General features: G+C 37.4%; 1 protein-coding gene across 14 annotated transcripts in view; it reads left to right on the top strand.

The window, feature by feature from the left end:
• The window catches only part of SWT1 (SWT1 RNA endoribonuclease homolog), a 126,687-nt gene that overhangs the window by 23,609 nt on the left and 83,309 nt on the right, over nucleotides 1-19,769 (top strand). For all 14 annotated transcript variants that reach the window (XR_007720470.1, XR_007720473.1, XM_050765566.1 and 11 more), the window contains 5 exons: nucleotides 1,331-1,451; nucleotides 3,641-3,742; nucleotides 4,146-4,334; nucleotides 10,630-10,723; nucleotides 19,051-19,196. Coding sequence is in view for 12 of the 14 variants with exons in the window: in XM_050765566.1 (XP_050621523.1) it covers nucleotides 1,331-1,451; nucleotides 3,641-3,742; nucleotides 4,146-4,334; nucleotides 10,630-10,723; nucleotides 19,051-19,196 (652 nt within the window). In the remaining 2 variants the exon portion in view is untranslated. The remainder of the gene's footprint in view (nucleotides 1-1,330; nucleotides 1,452-3,640; nucleotides 3,743-4,145; nucleotides 4,335-10,629; nucleotides 10,724-19,050; nucleotides 19,197-19,769) is intronic.

Below are 19,769 nucleotides of genomic sequence, written 5' to 3'. Positions count from 1 at the left end.
CAAAACTATTCAGAAAAGTATACTTTAGTACTTTTTGTTTCTAGTAAGGTTATCTGTTGTGAACAAAGAGCATGAAACCAGTGGCCCACAAGTAATCTGAATTTTGATTTAATTTTATGACACTTTCCCTGTTTATGCCTAGGGTTGCCAAAATGCAGTAGGACATTAACCTGTTTTTACTTCATTTTAAAAATCGTCAGATGAAAACATTATTCAATGAAAATGAGAGTACATGAGTGTTTACCTAAAAAGGTTGTTTCATTTCCCAACCAGAGTCCCCTGACTGATCTTCATAGAATTTTATGTTCACTTGTCCTAAGTTAAGATGAGATTTGTGGAACACTTTGTAATTGTCTATTTAAAGACTTTCAGGCCGGGCACGGTGGCTCAAGCCTGTAATCCCAGCACTTTGGGTGGCCAAAGCGGGAGGATTACCTGAGGTCAGGAGTTTGAGACCAGCCTGGCCAACATGGCGAAACCCCGTCTCTACTAAAAATGCAAAAATTAGCTGGGCGTGGTGGTGCATGCCTGTGATCCCAGCTACTCAAGAGGCTGAGGCGGGAGACTTACTTGAGCCTGGGAGATGGAGGTTGCAGTGAGCCAAGATTGTGCCGCTGCACTTCAGCCTGGGTGACAGAGCAAGACTCTGTCTCAAAACAAAACAAAACAACTCTCAAACTATATTAATTGATTTTTATTTGTGACAGTCAATTGTATTTTTCTGTTTTGAGGTGCTCCTTGATAGAAGAAAGGTGTCTCATCTCTGATCTAAAGCTAGATTGTATTTCATTTCTTTGTGTCAGAATAACATCAGAGAAGTATTTCTGTAAAGTGAGAATGTTTTTAAGATCTAGATTTCAGTTTATGATGGTTCATAAATAATCTTAGAAATCTCAAGAAGAATGCTCACAGTCAAGATAAAAAAATTTTGACTCCTAAAATGAAGTGAGAATTGAAATGAGAATGAACTTACTTTAATGTCTAGGTATTTGACTCTGTGCAAGGAGCTTCACCTAGCTTATTTCATTTATTCCTCACAAAAATCCTAAAGGAAATAGATATTAAAGATTCCTATTTTGTGAATTAACAAACTGAGATCCAAAGTTGTTAAATAATTTGTTTGCATAAGGTTGCGGAGGTAAGAAGAAAACTATTTTGAAAACCATGTGTGTGTTTATAAATCTTTATTGTTTTACTATGCTGCCTTCAGAGTTTTATAAAATTTTTCTTTCCATAAACCATCTCAAGTGAATTAAGAATTAATTGCTTTCTTCTCTTGTCAATCTGCAAAGTAACTCAAAATATTTCACTGGGGTCTTTTACAATTTAGATGCAGATAGTAGAAGAGCTTCATGCTGCACGTGTGGGAAAAAGTGTGGATTTACCTGGAGAGTTAATGAATATGGAAATTGACTTAGAAGATGATGTACATTCTTCCTCTGGTATACCCTGTATGTTGACGTTTATGCTCTCCTATGCTTTCCTAAAAATTAATGTGCCAATATTCAGTTTTTATAATATTTCGATGAAAAATGTTAAAAAATATGCTCACTTGAAATGAATGATAAAGTAATAGTTTATTTTTTTAGCTACAGGAATTAGATCCAATATTTGTCTTTTTAGTTTTACATATTTCACATTATTAGATAGTTAGATATATTTTCTCTTTTTCTGTCAAGAGGCAGTAATTAGGATTATGAGTTGTCTTTTTTTCTTGCTGTTGTAACTTTAACAATTTCAACTACGTAAAGCACTGATCAGAAATAATGCAAAATAGCTGATACAGTTGCTCACACCTATAATTCCAGCATTTTGGAAGGCTGAGATGGGAGGATTGCCCAAACCCAGGAGTTCAAGGCCAGCCTAGGCAACATAGTGAGATTTCGTGTCTATAGAAAATAAAGTTAGCTAGGTGTGATGGCATGCGCCTATAGTCTCAGCTACTCAGGAGGCTGAGGTGCGAGGATTGCTTGAGCCTGGGAGGTTGAGGCTGCAGTGTGCCAAGATTGCGCCACCACATTCCAGCCTGGGTGACAGAACTAGACCCTCTCTCTCAAAAAAAAAAAAAAAAAAAAAGAAGAAAGAATGCAGATTGCTTGAAGGTATTATATTTATTGATTTCTTGTTCATGTTGTAAAATTTTGATTTTTTTTTTTTTGCTACTGGGAGAAGGTAATGATAGAGATTATCCAAAATCTGTCAGTGTACTATTTCAAATTCTGTTTTTAAAAATGGTAATGCTGACCAGGCATGGTGGCTCACACCTGTAATCCCAGCACTTTGAGAGGCTGAGGTGGGTGGATCACCTGAGGTCAGGAGTTCGAGACCAGTCTGTCCAACATGGTGAAACCCCGTCTCTACTGAAAATATGAAAAAATTAGCTGGGCATGGTGACCCATGCCTGTATTCCCAGCTACTCAGGAGGCTGAGACAGGAGAATGGCTTGAACCTGGGAAGCAGAGGTTGCGGTGAGCCAAGATTGAGCTACTGTGCTTCAGCCTGGGCACCAACAGCAAAACTCCATCTCAAAAAAAAAAAAAAAAAAAAATAGTAATGCTACCTTTACATTCACATTGTAGTTTTCATCTTTCAAATGTTTTCCTGTGTGTTAACTTATCTGAACCTTAAAATGATCCTATGCAGTAACAATGCTAGTATTATTATGTATTGTCTTTTTTTGTTTGTTTTTGTTTTTGTTTTGAGACGGAGTCTCCCTGTGTCACCCAGGCTGAAGTCGTTGGAGCTATCTCTGCTCACTGCAACCTATGCCTCCTGCATTCAAGCCATTCTCCTGCCTCAGCCTCCTGAGTAGCTGGGACTACAGGCGTGTGCCACCATGCCTGGCTAATTTTTGTATTTTTAGTAGAGATGGGGTTTCACTATGTTGACCAGGCTGATCTTGACCTCCTGACCTCAGGTGATCCGCCTGCCTCGGCCTCCCAAAGTGCTGGGATTACAGGCGTGAGCCACCAAACCTGGCATGTATTTTCTTTTACACATATTTATCTTTCGATTATATTCACTCAGGATATGTTAAAATTAGCTTATAATTACTAAGCACAGCTGCCAGTGATCCATGACAGAAGTTAGAAACATAATTACTTCCCCGGCTAGTCAGTTCATAATTTAAAATCCACCTACAAGCAATTTATACTGTTCTACTGGTGGGTGATTAAACATTGATTACTATTCTTTCTCTTAAGAATCGAAGTAAAAGCAATTTTGTTTTTATTGTCTAAAGGACTTCTCTTAAGAATGCTATCAAAAACATTCTCCATGACTGGTTTTTCATAGTCTTGGCCCCAGGTTTCCTGTGTATTTCTGCTTTGCCAACCCTTACCTTCTCTGCCCACTTTGACTTAGATGATTCTCCACCCCACTCCCACTCCAAACAGTGGTTGCAGTTCCTATCCAGAGGACCCTTAATTGATTGGGGAGAAATTTACTTGGCAACAAAGATACGGACCAGATAGATAGCAACTTTAGAGTCTAGCCAACTGTGTAAATCTCTGATATAGTTAACAAGACAAAGAGGCGTTTTAAATTTAATTGAATTTTCAATGCTTCTATGATATCGAAATTTTAGACATTATGTAAGTCTATTATCAAATATCGTGAAATCTTTGCTCTTTTTCTCTAGCAAATAATACTTCAGACAGAAAACTTCTAATTGTTATTGACACAAATATTCTGATGAATCATCTCAAATTTGTTAGAATTCTGAAGACAACAGAAGTACCAGGTATTTACAGAACATATTTAAAGATTCTGATTTTCTTCCCTGAGTTGATATTTTATATTAACAGTGATGTGGCTTTTTCTCCCACGAATATGTCTCCATTTGGATATGCTATATATTAAGCATATTCAGTGTTATAAGTTTAAAAAAAGCCTTTACAGGTTAAACTAGCAATCTGAACTCACTCTTTTTTTGATCTCCAAGAGTGCTTATTTTTTTAACATTCTTTTGACACATTATTCTCTTTTTAATTTCTGTTTTTTAATATATTGTCTCTCAATTTATTCTGAATTTCTCAAAGGTAGGGAGGACTGTGTGCTTTAAAACTTTCACCTCTTGGACAGCAATTCTATTTAGTAGCTCAATAAATGTTTGTTAAATTCTAAGAAATCCTTTTTTTTTTTAGGTTTTGACAAACTTGTGTTAATAATTCCCTGGGTCGTTATGCAAGAGCTAGATCGTATGAAGGAAGGAAAACTACTAAAACATGCCCAGCACAAAGCTATACCTGCAGTTCATTTCATCAACGAGAGTCTCAGAAATCAAGATAGAAAGCTATGGGGTCAATCAATACAACTTGCATCCCAAAAACATTGTAAGTATTGTTCTTTCAGGGTGCCTCCTGATTAATACTTGTTTGGCTGCAGACTCATTATTGGAGGAAAATGGTATAAAACTTTTAAAACATTTAAACCCGTTGGCATGTGAAATGGAAGGGGCATTGTGATGGTTTGTGGCTTAGAGTCTTTGATTTTTATTTTTCTGCTTCTCCTAGACGTTCTTACATTATGTCTATATTTCACAGATAGTGACTGTATAGTTGTGTATGCATACTTGTCTATTTCACAGAACCTCGGACTCCTTTTTAAAAAATACTATTGCTGAGTGATGAAGTCTGTAAGTGATCCAGGTTTCTAGTCCGTTAATATCACCGTATGCAGTTAATGTACCATGGAGATGATGTTGTTTTCCTGTGGTTTGTCAGAATCGGTAATAATGAATGAGGTGTTTTTACAGTAAAGGTTTATAGATTTTCCCCTCATTGAATTTTTTTCAATATTAGTTTCTATGAAGTCATTTAAAAATATTAGTTTCTATGAAGTCATTTAAAAATTGCTTTAGTCCTAAAAGTTAAGTATGTTCTTTATGTTTTATATAATTTGCTGGAAAAATATTTCAGTGGAGTTTATACATATATTTAGAAGATTTATTTCGTTCTTTAAGAATTCATTTCTTCCCAGCTCAGAATTATTTATTTAGGTAAACTTACATTATTTTAAATACCATGGATTTGTACTGTCCACTGCACCCATATTCACTGTAAGATTTGAAAGAATTCATCTTAAGAGGAATCCAATTATGGTATTAACTATGAGAAGACTTTAAAAACTATGATTAGATTCATCTTAAGATGAATTACTTTAGTCTAAAATTTTTGTTTAGTCTTAAAATTTTGAAGAAAAAGGGTCTCTACCATTCATTCATTATCTAAACAAATATTTATTAGCTCTTAGTATGTTCCAGATATAATGCTTATGAATTTTGTGTGAAGATGGTCCATGTCGAGTAGCTTTAGTTGACTATAATTTTAGCCTTGTCCTTAACTATTTCCAAAATTATATTTATTTGATATAGTATTTATCTACTATAGTGAGAGGAACATAGGATTTGAAATATCAACCTGGGTTTATAGCATAACCTGGGGAAAGTTAAAGGTGAAGAAACTGAATAAATGAAATGAAAGGAAATAACTTCCATGTCATAAAATGGTTGTGAAGATTGGTTAATATGTTAAACTACCTAATAGCTTATGGTCAGAATAGGTGATAATTCTCTTGTGTTCTCATTATATGAAAGGCTCATACAGATTGATAAGACTCATCTCTCATTTTTAAAAAATATCTGATTTATTTTTATCACTTCTAGGTTTAGAAAGTTACTCTCTTCCAACCCACTAGGAAGATTCACAGCACTGCACTGCTTTGAGACTATGAATTGGTAACTTTGTGGAAGAGCAATATTTAGCAATGTGCTTGAATAAGCCTAAGGATAATAATTGTCTTTCTAGAAATGTATCCTAAAAAAAGTGAGAGATGCAGGCAGTGATTTATATAAATAGTGTTCATTATAGCATTATTTATGTAACAAAAAAAGTAGAATCAATTTGGAGAAGTTACATACATTCCTGTAGCCATATGAGGGGACACTATATTTGGAAAAACATTAATAACATAATTTTAAATAAAAACAAACATAAGATTAAAACATATGTGTAGTATAATTCTAAATTTATTTAATTATGTGTATATACTTATTAGTGATGAATAGAGATGATATTTACCTGATGGGTTTATCAGTTATTTTAATTTTCTTTATATTTTCTGTATTTTCCAGATTTTTAATTACTTTTTTTTTTTTTTTTTTTTGAGATGGAGTCTCGCTCCCATTGCACAGGCTGGAGTGCAGTGGCGTGATCTCAGCTCACTGCAACCTCCACCTCGCGGGTTCAAATGATTCTCCTTCCTCAGCCTCCTGAGTAGCTGAGATTATAGGCATGCGCCACCATGCCTGGCCAATTTTTATATTTTCAGTAGAGACAGAGTTTCACTATGTTGGCCAGGCTGGTCTCTTAACTCCTGACCTTAGGTGATCCACCCGCCTTGGCCTCCCAAAGTGCTAAGATTACAGGCGTGAGCCACCATGCCTGGCCTTTTTTTTTTTTTTTTTTTTTTTTTTTTTAAGAGACGGAGTCTTGCTTTGTCACCCAGGCTGGAGTGCAATGGTGTGATCTCAGCTCACTGCAACCTCCATCTCCTACCTCTACCTTCAAGTGCTTCTCGTGCCTCAGCCTCCTAGAGTAGCTGGGATTACAAGTGTGAGCCACTACGCCCAGCTGATTTTTGTATTTTTAGTAGAGATGGCGTTTGTCATGTTGGACAGGCTGGTCTTGAACTCCTGACCTCAGGTGATCCACGTGCCTCAGCCTCCCTCGGCTCACAGGCGTGAGTCACTGTGCCCGGCCAATAAAATTATATATTTTTTATAATAAGGTAAAAATAATTAAAGGCAACAAATAGTTATCTGCCACTCCCCTAATCAGGCATTTGTTCTGTATTTTTATATTTTTCATTGTATTTTTATTGATTCATTTGTTTGCCAAGTATTTGTACCAGACACTGTTCCAAATGTTGGGTCTGTAACAGTGAATGAGAAAGGGAAACCCTGCTGTTGAGGAGGTTAAATTCTATTAGGTATTAAACATCTTAATAACTATAATTTATATAGAATTTTTTATTCTGTGTGTGAGTAGCGGTCATTGATGTTGAGGTGCCATTTAAGCTGAATCTTTTAAATTTTTTTTTTTTTTTTGAGATGGAATTTCACTCTTGTTGCCCAGGCTGGAGTGCAATGGCGTAATCTCGGCTCACTGCAATCTCTGCCTCCTGGGTTCAAGCGAGCGATTCTCCTGCCTCAGCCTCCTGAGTAACTGGGATTACAGGCATGTGCCACCATGCCCGGCTAATTTTTTAAAATATTTTTTTAGAGATGGGGTTTCACCATGTTGGTCAGGCTGGGCTCGATCTCCTGACCTCAAGTGATCTGTCCGCCTCAGCTTCCCAAAGTGCTGGGATTACAGGTATGAGCCACTGTGCCTGGCCAAGCTGAATCTTAAGTAATAAATACATGGTACTTTTAAGCATTCACTATTGCCATACACTGGGCTAAATACTTTATATACGTTCTCATTTACTCCTCATGATTAGAAACTTCGCCCAAGAATACATATCTAGTAAGAGGGAAAACAAGGATTCATACCCAGACTGGTCTGTTTCCAGAGTCTTTATTTTGTTCACTTTTGAACAGTACATGTTTGTACTGTTTCATTTTTCATTCAATAAAAATACAATGAAAAATATAAAAATACAGAACAAATGCCTGATTAGGGGAGTGGCAGATAACTATTTGTTGCCTTTAATTATTTTTACCTTATTATAAAAAATATGTAATTTTATTGGCCGGGCACAGTGACTCACGCCTGTGAGCCGAGGGAGGCTGAGGCACGTGGATCACCTGAGGTCAGGAGTTCAAGACCAGCCTGTCCAACATGACAAACGCCATCTCTACTAAAAATACAAAAATCAGCTGGGCGTAGTGGCTCACACTTGTAATCCCAGCTACTCTAGGAGGCTGAGGCACGAGAAGCACTTGAAGGTAGAGGTAGGAGATGGAGGTTGCAGTGAGCTGAGATCACACCATTGCACTCCAGCCTGGGTGACAAAGCAAGACTCCGTCTCTTAAAAAAAAAAAAAAAAAAAAAAAAAAAAAAGGCCAGGCATGGTGGCTCACACCTGTAAGGTGCTCAAAAGTATTTGTTGAATAACTAAATATTTCATGAATAGTCTTACAGTTTATTTTTCAGCTCCATATATCTTAGAAAAAGTGGCACTACTGATAATCTTGAATTTGATACCTTTAGAGCAGTGCACTGTTACTTTTAAGCCTCCTTTTATCTGCTGAATTGAATTGTTTAAAGTTAACTAATGATTTTGAGTTACACATTTTGCACTATTCATGGCATTTACCCTCTGAATTTAAGGGAAATTGGCTACTGTCATATATTTCTGTCTGGCTCACTGGTCATCTGATCAAGAAATTTAATCATATCTTCCTCATACTCATGTCCTGATATAGTTGAGCTCTGTCTAGATTTCACCAGTATGAACTCCTAAATAGTTTTCTTTCCATATCCATCTGGTTAGCATGGGAACCTGGCACAAGTTAAGCCCTATGTAAATATTTGTTGCATGAATGAATGAATGTTCTAATTTGAAGGATTCAAGGACTAAGTAATATAGGCCAGAAGTTGAGAGAAAAATGATTATAAACAGGGAACAAGGTTGAGACTAATTGGCTGGTATGTCTTAAATTTTAATGTATAAGAGACAGGCCAAGAGCTTAAATTAGTGTCTGGGTCCAGGCTTCAAAGATTCTTACACAGAAATATATTTGGGGTGTGGTCCTGTATTCTGTATTATTAAGTACCCTAGGGAGTTCTCAGGTAGGTAGTGTATGGACTTGTGGGAAACATTATCTTTGGTCCAATTTCTACACATTGCATTATTATTATTATTATTTTGTTCTTAATTTTTTTAGAGACAAGGTCTCACCCTGTCACCCAGGCTGGAGTGCAGTGACATGATCATAGCTCACTGTAGACTTGAACTCCTGAGCTCAAGCGATCTTCCCTCCTCGGCCTCCTGAATAGCTGGAACTACAGGACTACAGAAGTGTGCCACCGAGCCTGGCTAATTTTCTCGTTTTTTTGCAGAGGCAGAGTCTTGCCATGTTGCCCAGGCTGATCTTGAAATGCTGACTTAAAGCGATCTCTCTGCTTCAGCCTCTCAAAATGTTGGGATCACAGGCACCAACCACCTGGCCTGCATTATTTTTACAAAAACTGAATTTTTGCTACATGTTTTGAGGCTTAGAGAATGCCAGAGGGTACCCTGTCAGCAACTGATTAACATTTGTTAGGAATTACTTTTTGTGTTACCTTCCTAGGGCCCATATTTCGTTCTCCTGTATATCTCTAATTGTGTTGCTTTAGAGATTAAGGAAGAGCACACACAGGAAACTAGTTTAGTTACTGGTAGAACAGTTGCTTATTAGTTCACAGACTTCTTAAGCTGAGAAAATGTTAAGTTACTTATAATCTGTAAGTGTCTGAATTGATAATAGAATTCATGGTTTTTGGTTTCTAGTCTGACATTTAGCCTTCTGATCACATTTCTTTCCTTTGAGTTTGCTAATAGGCATATTCTAGACCATTTTAATAGCGAACTAACCACATTAAATCCACAACTATATGCTATATAAATTATAGATTCAGAGTTTTTAAAAAATTATTTTGCTTTCTTGTCTTTTTATTTAAAAAGTTTTCTTTTATATGTATATATAAAATAAATATATGAAATATGTATTTCTTATATATGTTTATTATATATGTATATATAACATATACTTATATATGTATATATGTATATATAACATATATGTATAGATAACATATACTTATATATGTATATATAACATATATGTATAGATAACATATACTTATATATGTATATATAAAAGTATATATATACACATATATGTATATATAAAAAGTACATATACATATATGTATATGTACTTTTTAAATTTTTTTTGAGACGGCATCTCACTCTGTTGTCCAGCTTGGAGTGCAGTGGCGCGATCTCAGCTCACTGCAACCTCTGCCTCCTGGGTTCAACTGATTCTTCTGCCTCAGATTCCAAGTAGCTGGGATTACAGGCACCTGTCACAACACCTGGCTAAGTTTTGTATTTTTAGTAGAGATGGGATTTTACCATGTTGGCCAGGCTGGTCTCGAACTCCTGACCTCAAGTGATCTGCCCCCCTTGGCGTCCCAGAGTGCTGGGATTACAGGCGTGAGCCACCGTGCCCAGCTGAGCTATATTTATTAATAGAGTTTTTGAGAGTAGTTTTAGTTTCACAGGAAAATTGCACAAAAGACAACAAGATTTCCCACATACTTCCTGCCCCCACACAAGCATAGCTTCCCCATTATCAATATCCTTCACTGGAGTGGTACCTTTGTTATAGTTGATGAACCTCCATTGACATCATTATCACTCTGAGTACATAGTTTACATTAGGTTCACTCTTGGCTTTGTACACTCTGTGGATTTGGACAAATGTGTAATGACGTGTGTCCATCATCATAGTGTCATACCTTAACTACCTTAAATCTCTTAGATATTTTTGTTTTGTAAATACAGCCTAGATTATTTCTGTGGCACCCACATTTCTAGGGTACTTATTGACCGTTGCCTTTACTAAATTTGCAGATGGATTGAGTGATGAGAACAATGATGATCGAGTACTAAAATGCTGTCTCCAGCACCAGGAATTATTCCCTTGTTCTTTTGTTATTCTGTGCACGTGAGTTTCATAGTCATTTTACTTTTTATTTTTTAAAAATAAACCAAATAATTAAAAAAAATTGTACTGTATCCAGCATACCAAAGATCAAAAACATACATAATTTTCCAAATCTGCCAGTAAGCATACCCACTTGTATCTGATAGTCTTATAATGTATGAGCTCTAGAGGAATGAGATCTCAACTAGATGAAGTTTCATTTCAATTTAATTTTTATACAATTCAGAAAACTTGGAAAAAGCAGGGGAAAAGGCACTTAATATCCCTCCAAAATAGTTTAAAAATCAGAATCTGACAGGATGTCTGACAGGATGAGACAAGAAATTTATTTACTTACATATTGCTGAAGTGGAGATAGGGTAGTTTCTGTTGGAGTTGTGTGCTGGGTGCCTGTTACAGAGTTAGACTGCCTGGCTTCGAGTCCTGGATCTGTCCTTTATCAGCGTTGTGACCCTGGACAAGTTGCCTAACTTAGTTTTGTCATGTGAAATAAACAGGAAGAATAATATTACCTGCCTCATGAGATTATTGTAAGTATTTAATCTGTTAATATATGTAAAGGACGTAGAATAGTGCCTAATATATAGTAGGATCTCAGTAAGAGTTTTCTCCCTCCTTCCCCCTTCCCCCTGCTTTTTCCCTCTCTACTGATATTTCCATAACTTAGTTCAAGGATAAAACTAAGATAATGCTAAACAAAATTTTATTCATCATGTATGAGAAAAGGTTCTGAAGGGACAGAAGAGCAATTTTAATTTACAGTTTTTTGTTTTTTTTAAATCAGTCTACATCATGCTTTGAAATTTGCAGTTTTAATCTGTATTTTATTCACTGCAAAATGGAGTTTTGACAGTTTCATGATAATGCTCAAATTCTTTCTGTGAAATGGAGCTATTTAGAAATCAGCAGCCCTAAGATGCTTCTTGCAAACATTCTGGTCAGTGTTACTATTTTAGCTATCTTCAAAGATAATGTGATTCCTTTTGCTATTAAAGGAAATATTAGAGATTTCTGTCTTTAGATTTTAAATTATATTTTGATCTAGGACATATTACTTTGGAGTTTGTTGAAGGCTGAAATAGAATTAATAATATATAAATCATTTTGAATTTGAGATAAATTTGAGAAGTAATTCTTTGTTGTGTAATTTTTTTTTTTAGTTCAACTTAGAATGAAAATTAAATTGACAAAACTTTATCGATTCTTCATTATTTATACATTCACTGTTTTTTGGGGATTAACAGATATATTACTTTTTAGTGACTGAAAATTTATAGTCAAACCTTGCTTTTAATTCTGGCATAGTCATGTTCCAAGTGGTGAGCCTGTTTTTCTCTCTCTCTTTTTTTGGTTGGTTTGTTTGCATTTTCTTTAAATAGTGATAATCATGTGTATTGTATAAGTCATACCTACTATTGTGAGGACATATTTATATTACTTAAAATGGATGCTGATAATGTCAATTGGTAGTGATAGTAATCAGAAAAACTTTTATAACACTTATATACTATGCATCATTCTAAGTGCTTGCATTTACAATCCTAAGTCTGGGCCAGCAACACAGTTAATATCTCCAATTCATATTGCTCTTCTAAACTCCAGGCTAATATACTCAACTATTTATTTGATATCTCTTGGATGTTTCATGGACATCTGAAACCTATCATCTCCGTAAATGAACTCTTGAGGTTTTCTTTTCAACTCTTCTACACCTGAGTAAAAAGGGTCATCTCCCACCCGTTTGCTAAAGCCAGAAACCAGGGAGTAAATTTTGATGCCTGCCTTTTCTTTATGATCTATATACAGTGAATTAGCCAGTTCTGTGTTGTCTTCTTTAATTTTATGTTTTAGAAACAGGGTCTTGCTATGTTGCCCAAGCTGGTCTCAAACTCCTGGGCTCAAGTGATCCTCCTTCCTCAGCCCCCCAAGTAGCTGAGGAAATGCACAAATCTTAACTATACAATGTTGACAAATGGTTGCACCGGTGTAGCTCACATCCTGTCAATATATAGAACACGTCTGTAACTCCTGTGTGGTTTTCTTTTTTGAGACAGAGTCTCACTCTGTCACCCACAATGGAGTGCAGTCGCGCCATCTTGGCTCACTGCAGTCTCCACCTCTCGGGTTCAAGTGATTCTTCTGTCTCAGCCTCCCAAGAAGCTGGGATTACAGGTGAGTGCCGCCATGCGTGACTAATTTTTGCATTTTTCATAGAGATGGGATTTCGCCATATTGGTCAGGCTGGTCTCAAACTCCTGACCTCTGATGATCCGGCCCCTTTGGCCTCCCAAAGTGCTGGAATTATAGGTGTGAGCCACCGCACCTGACCCAGAAAGTACTCTCTTGCCCTTTTTGCTCTTTTTTTTCTTGTTTCTTAAGGTGGTAACTTATATCACTTATTTGTTACTGCTGTGAATGTCCTCTAAGCACTTCTGCAGTTGTATCTCACAAATTTTAATATGTTGTGTTTTCATTTTCATTCTATTCGATATACTTTATAATTTCCCTTGTGACTCTTTCTCTGACCCATAGGTTATTTAGACGTTTGTTGCCTAATTGTAAGTATTTGCAAAATTTTCAGATACTTTTTTTTTTTTTTACTGAATTGTAGTTTAATTTCTTTATGAATTGAGAACATAATTTACATGGTTTCTGTTCTTTTAAATTTGTTAAAGTTTGTTTTTTTGGCCAAGAATATGGTCTGTTTTAGTGAGTATTTTCTGTGTATTTGAACAGAATGTGTATTCTGCCCTTATGGGTGGAGTATTCTATAAATTTCAATTAGGTCAAATTGGTTGATAGTGTTCTTCAGGTCTTCTGTAACCTTAGTGGCCTACTTTTTCTTTTCTTTTCTTTTTTCTTTTTTACTTTTTTTTTTGAGATGGAGTCTCACTCTGTCACCCAGGCTGGAGTATGGTGGTGCAATCTTGGCTCACTGCACCCTCTGCCTCCCGGGTTCAAGCAGTTCTCCTGCCTCAGCCTCCTGAGTAGCTGGGACTACAGCTGCATGCTGCCACTCCTGGCTAATTTTTGTATTTTTGGTAGAGACAGAGTTTCACCATGTTGGCCAGGATGATCTTGATCTCCTGACCTCGTGATCCTCCCGCCTCAGCCTCCCCAAAGTGCTGGGATTACAGGCATTAGCCACCTTGCCCAGGCTGGTTGCCTACTTTTTCTGTGATCATTGTGAAAGGAGTATTGAAGTCTCCAACTATAATTGTGGATTTGTCTATTTCTCCTTTCAGTTCTATTTGTTTTGCTTCATGTATTGTGAAAGCCACTAAAGCTATGGCTTTCTGTTGTGGTAAAGCCATTGATGAATTAGAGAATTCCCTCAGGCAAAAAGATAGAAACTTGTAGTGAGATGCATATACATCTAAGATTGTTCATGTTTGTCTTCTTGGAGAAGTGCTTCTTTTATAATTATATAATGTCCTTTTTGGTTCTGACATTATTCCTAGTTCTAAAGCCTCCTTTGTCTAGTATTAATGCAACTATTCCAACTTTCTTTTGCTTAGTATTTATGTGATATATCTTTTTGTATCATTTTACTTTTAGCCCATCTATGCCTGTATATTTAAAGTAAGTTTCTTGTAGACATCATGTAGTTGGTTCTTTTTTGAACAGTATGACAATTTCTGTCTTTTAACTGTTAAGTTTAGACCATACATATTTAATTTGTTGGATTAAAATCTTACCATTTTGCAAATTATTTTCTATTTGTTTTGTTCCATCTGTGCTTTTTTTCCTTTTTCTCTTTTCGACTAATTGTTCATTTTTAATGATACCATTTTGTCTCCATTATTTACGTATTTATACTTTTTTGAAAAAACTTCTTATGGTTGTTTTAGCGTTTACAATATACATCTTTACTTATCAAAGCCTACCTTCAAATATTATACTGCTTCACTGGTAGTATAAGGATATTACTGTTGTATATATTGTCCCATAGCTCTTGGATACTTTTTTTTTTCAAAATCTTTTTATTATCTTTTTGTTTAAGTTTGGGTAATTTCTTTTGACTTCCCTTCGGGTTTGTTGATTCTTTCCTTCCCTTTGTCAGGTCTGTTGACAAGCCTGTTCAAGGCATTCTTCATTTTTGTTATGTGTTTTTTATTGCTAGGATTTCCATTTTATTCTTGTGGTTTTCATCTCTGCAAAACTGCTTGATTTTCCCTTCTTCCACCTTTTCCATTAGAGGCTTTAACATATTAATGAAAATTAGTTTAAATTTGCTGTCAGGTAGCTTCAGTATCTGTGTTGTATCCAAGTCTAGTTCTGTTGATTACTTTGACTCTTGGAAGTACGTTGTTTTTCTCTGGGCATACTTTATATGTAGATTTCGGAGCTCACTTGCTCTGTGGTTTCTTTTCTTCAGTTTCTCCTTAACTTTATTATTATTATTATTATTAGACTTTAAGTTCTGGGATACATATGCAGAACGTGCAGGTTTGTTACATAGGTATACACGTGCCATGGTGATTTGCTGCACCCATCAACCTGTCATCTGCATTAGGTATTTCTCCTAATGCTATCCCTCCCCTATCCCTCAACCCCCCAACAGGCCCTGGTGTGTGGTGTTCCCCTCCCTGTGTTCATATGTTCTCATTGTTCAACTCCCACTTATGAGTGAGGACATGCAGTGTGTGGTTTTCTGTTCCTGTGTTAGTTTGCTGAGGATGATGGCTTCCGGTGTCATCCATGTCCTTGCAAAGGACATGAACTCATCCTTTTTTATGGCTGGATAGTTTTCGATGGTGTATATGTGCCACATTTTCCTTATCCAGTCTATCATTGATGGATGTTTGAGTTGGTTCCAAGTCTTTGCTTTGTGGATAGTGCTGCAGTAAACATACATGTGCATGTATCTTTATAGCAGCACGACTTATGATACTTTGGGTATATACCCAGTAATGGGATTGCTGGGTTAAAAATGGTATTTCTGGTTCTAGATCTGTGAGGAATCGCCACACTGTCTTCCACAGTGGTGAACTAATTTACACGCCCACCGACAGTGTAAAAGTGTTCCTATTTCTCCACATTCTCTCCAGCATCTGTTGTTTCTTGACTTTTTAGTTATCGCCATTCTAACTGGCATGAGATGGTATCTCATTGTAGTTTTGACAGAATCTCACAGCATTTGCTTGTCTGTAAAGGATTTTATTTCTCCTTCCCTTATGAAGCTTAGTTTGGCTGGATATGAAAGTCTGGGTTGAAAATTCTTTTCTTTAAGATTGTTAAATATTGGCCCCTCACTCTCTTCTGGCTTGTAGGGTTTCTGCCGAGAGATCTGCTGTTAGTTTGATGGACTTCCCTTTGTGGGTAACCCGACCTTTCTCTCTGGCTGCCCTTAACATTTTTTTCCTTCATTTCAGTCTTGGTGAACGTGATGATTATGTGTCTTGGGGTTACTCTTCTTGGGGAGTATCTTTGTGATGTTCTCTGTATTTTCTGAATTTGAATGTTGACCTTTCTTGCTAGGTTGGGGATGTTCTCCTGGATAATATCCTGAAGTGTGTTTTCCAACTTGGTTCCATTCTCCCTGCCACTTTCAGATAAACCAATCAAATGTAGGTTTGGTCTTTTCACATAGTTCCATATTTCTTGGAGGCTTTGTTCATTCCTTTTCATTCTTTTTTCTCTAATCTTGTCTTCAGGCTTTATTTCATTAAGTTGATCTTCAGTCTATGATATCCTTTCTTCTGCTTGATCGATTTGGCTATTGATACTTGTGTATGCTTTACGAAGTTCTCGTGCTGTGTTTTTCAGCTCCATTAGGTCATTTATCTTTTTCTCTAAACTGGTTATTCTAGTTAGCAATTCATCTAACCTTTTTTTTTTTCCCAAGGTTCTTAGCTTCCTTGCATTGAGTTAGAACATGCTTCTTTAGCTTGGAGGAGTTTGTTATTATGCACCTTCTGAAGCCTACTTCTGTCAGTTCGTCAATTCATTCTGTGTCCAGTTTTGTTCCCATGCTAGTGAGGAGTTGTGATCCTTTGGAGGAGAAAAGGTGTTCTGGTTTTGGAATTTTCAGCCTTTTTGGGCTGTTTTTTCCTCATCTTCATGGATTTATCTACGTTTGTTCTTTGATGTTGGTGACCTTCGGATAGGATTTCTGTGTGGATGCCCTTTTTGTTGATGTTGATGCTATTCATTTCTGTTTGTTGGTTTTCCTTCTAGCAGTCAGGCCCCTCTGCTGCAGGTGTGCTGGAGTTTGCTGGAGGTCCACTCTAGACCTTGTTTGCCTGGGTATCACCAGCAGAGGCTGCAGAGCAGCAAAGATTGCTGCCTGTTCTTTCCTCTGGAACCTTCATCCCAGAGGGGCACCTGCCAGATGCCAGCCGGAGCTCTCCTGTATGAGAGATCTGTTGACACCTGTTCGAGGTGTCTCTTAGGGGGCAGGAGGGTCAAGGACCCACTTGAGGAGGCAGTCTGTCTCTTCTGTCTCTTAGCTGAGCTCAAGCACTGTGCTGGGAGATCCACTGCTCTCTTCAGAACCGGCAGGCAGGAACGCTTAAGTCTGCTGAAGCTGTGTCCACAGCCGCTGCTTCCCCCAGGTTCTCTGTCCCAGGGAGATGGGAGTTTTATCTACAAGCTCCTGATTGGGGCTGCTGCCTTTCTTTCAGAGATGCCCTGCCCAGAGAGGAGGAATCTAGAGGGTCAGTCTGGCTACAGCAGCTTTGGGGTGCTGTGGTGGGCTCTGCCGAGTCTAAACTTCCTGGGTGCTTTGTTTACACTGTTAGGGTAAAACCACCTACTCAAGCCTCAGTAATGGCAGATATCCCTACCCCACCAAGCTCGAGCGTCACAGGTTGACTTCAGACTGCTGTGCTGGCAGTGAGAATTTCAAGCCAGTGGATCTTAGCTTGCTAGGCTTTGTGGGGCTGGGATCCACTGAGCTGGACCACTTGGCTCCCTGGCTTCAGCCCCCATTCCAGGGGAGTGAATGGTTCTGTCTTGCTGGTGTTCCAGGAGCCACTGGGGTATGAAAAAAACCTCCTGCAGCTAGCTCAGTGTCTGCCTAGATGGCCGCCCAGTTTTGTGCTTGAAACCCAGGGCCCTAGTGATGTAGGCACCCCAGGGAATCTCCTGGTCTGAGGGTTGCGAAGACCATAGGAAAAGTGTAGTATCTGGGCCGGAGTGCACCGTTCCTCAGGGCACAGTCCCTCACAGCTTCCCTTGGCTAGGGGAGGGAGTTCCCTGACCTCTTGCACTTCCTGGGTGAGTGGACGCCCCACCCTGCTTCAGCTTGCCCTCCGAGGGCTGCACCCTTTGTCTACCCAGTCCCAATGAGATGAGTTGGGTACCTCAGTTGGAAATGCAGAAATCACCTGCCTTCTGCGTTGATCTTGCTGGCAGCTGCATACCGGAGCTGTTCCTATTCAGCTGTCTTACCAACCACCAATCCAGAGCACTCTCTCCCTTAACTTTCCAGCTGCCCTGGTCAACCTCGAACATGGTTCTTTGACATTTCAAGTCACTACTACTTGTCACACTTGATTAATTGGGAAGTGCCCTGAGGTAAAAAGAGACTTGTAGTTCTCACTATGCATTTTCTGTGTCTTCAGGGTAGATCCCACTCCAGCTTCTGCCTACATTCTGTTGCTCTCTAGTACCTTCAAATAGTTAATTTTTTTTTTGGTTTAGATTTTATAATTCTCATTCATAGTAGGGTTAGTGTGGCCAGACTACTCTGCCATTAACAGAAGCTGGAAGCCTACTGGCCTCTGAAACAATTTAGTAAACACAGGTAAGATCATGTCATTTCCCCACTGAAGTCCTTAAATTTCCTGTTTTTTAATGCCCTTGTCTTCCTCTGTAACCTCATAAACTGGTCTCATGCACTATGTTCTAATCATATTGATTTCTTTCAGCAAACAGCAAGTTCGTGCTATTTGTCTTATGCTTAATCTGAGTAAATTTGTACTTGTCTGCCCACTGTAAATTATTTCTCATACATAGCTCTCTGTTTCTCTTTGGACAGTCACATTCCTGTATTCAAATCCAGCTCCCACTTACTGGGTATAACTTCGGACAAGTTATTTAACCTCTTTACACCTCAATTCGCCATCTGTGGAATGGGAGTGAAGTTAATACTACTCCTACCTCAGAAGTTTGTTGTGAGGATTAAATAGCTATATATATATAAAGCACTTTAGAATGGTGCCTAGTACCCAAAGCTCATTTTTTTTTAAGTTGTTATTGTTTCTTAATGTATTGGCTGAGAATCACCTGCCTCTGACTAGATCTCATGTGTTTTGATTTGCCATGTGGTTTACCTTATAAAAAAATATTTTTTCCTCCTAATCCCAACCTCCCAACCTTAGGGATGATAGAAACTTAAGAAACAAAGGCCTAATAAGTGGTGTGAAGTCACTCAGTAAAGAAGAATTGAGTGCAGAGTTATTACACTTATCTCTAAACACAGATGTGTGTCATCAGCCTTGTATTCCCAAGCAACAGTTGAAAGCAGGTAGTATTTTTACTGTAAATAATTAGAGATATATCTTATTTTATACACTAAGATTATTTATAACATTAGAATCGGTAGTAAATTTTTATTTTGTACATTTAAAATAACATCATTTGGAATACTTGCTGGCATGTAAATCATTGAATAAATGAAAGTTATGATAGTAATCCAAAAGAAAACAAAATTAACATTATTACCTTCTGTATGTACTTTTACAAATTAATTTGATGTTTTTGTCTGCATGCTCACATACATTTTTACATTATAATCACTGTGTACATGCTAATTTGTACCTTGCAGAGTATACCTTTATTTTTCACCTTGATTTTCTTCGAGTGAAGCAGAGTGTTCCTTTTAAATTAATAGCAGTTATAGGAGATATTTAGTTGACATAGAGATAATTTTTTAGTTTCTTTTTTAAGTTGGCTTTCTATTTATAGCCTTCTATTAATATGGTAAAAACTCAGCTAGCAATAGAGAAACTTGTTGGAATCTGGTAATAGTTTTCTTTTTTAAAATTTTAGACTAATAAGAAGTAACAGGATGGGTGCGCTGGCTCACGCCTGTAATCCC

Source organism: Macaca thibetana, chromosome 1 (genome assembly GCF_024542745.1).
Source record: "Macaca thibetana thibetana isolate TM-01 chromosome 1, ASM2454274v1, whole genome shotgun sequence".
Classification (NCBI taxonomy): Eukaryota; Metazoa; Chordata; class Mammalia; order Primates; family Cercopithecidae; genus Macaca; species Macaca thibetana.
The sequence above is the reverse complement of the archived record's forward strand: the minus strand, read 5'-3'. Positions and strand labels throughout refer to the sequence as shown.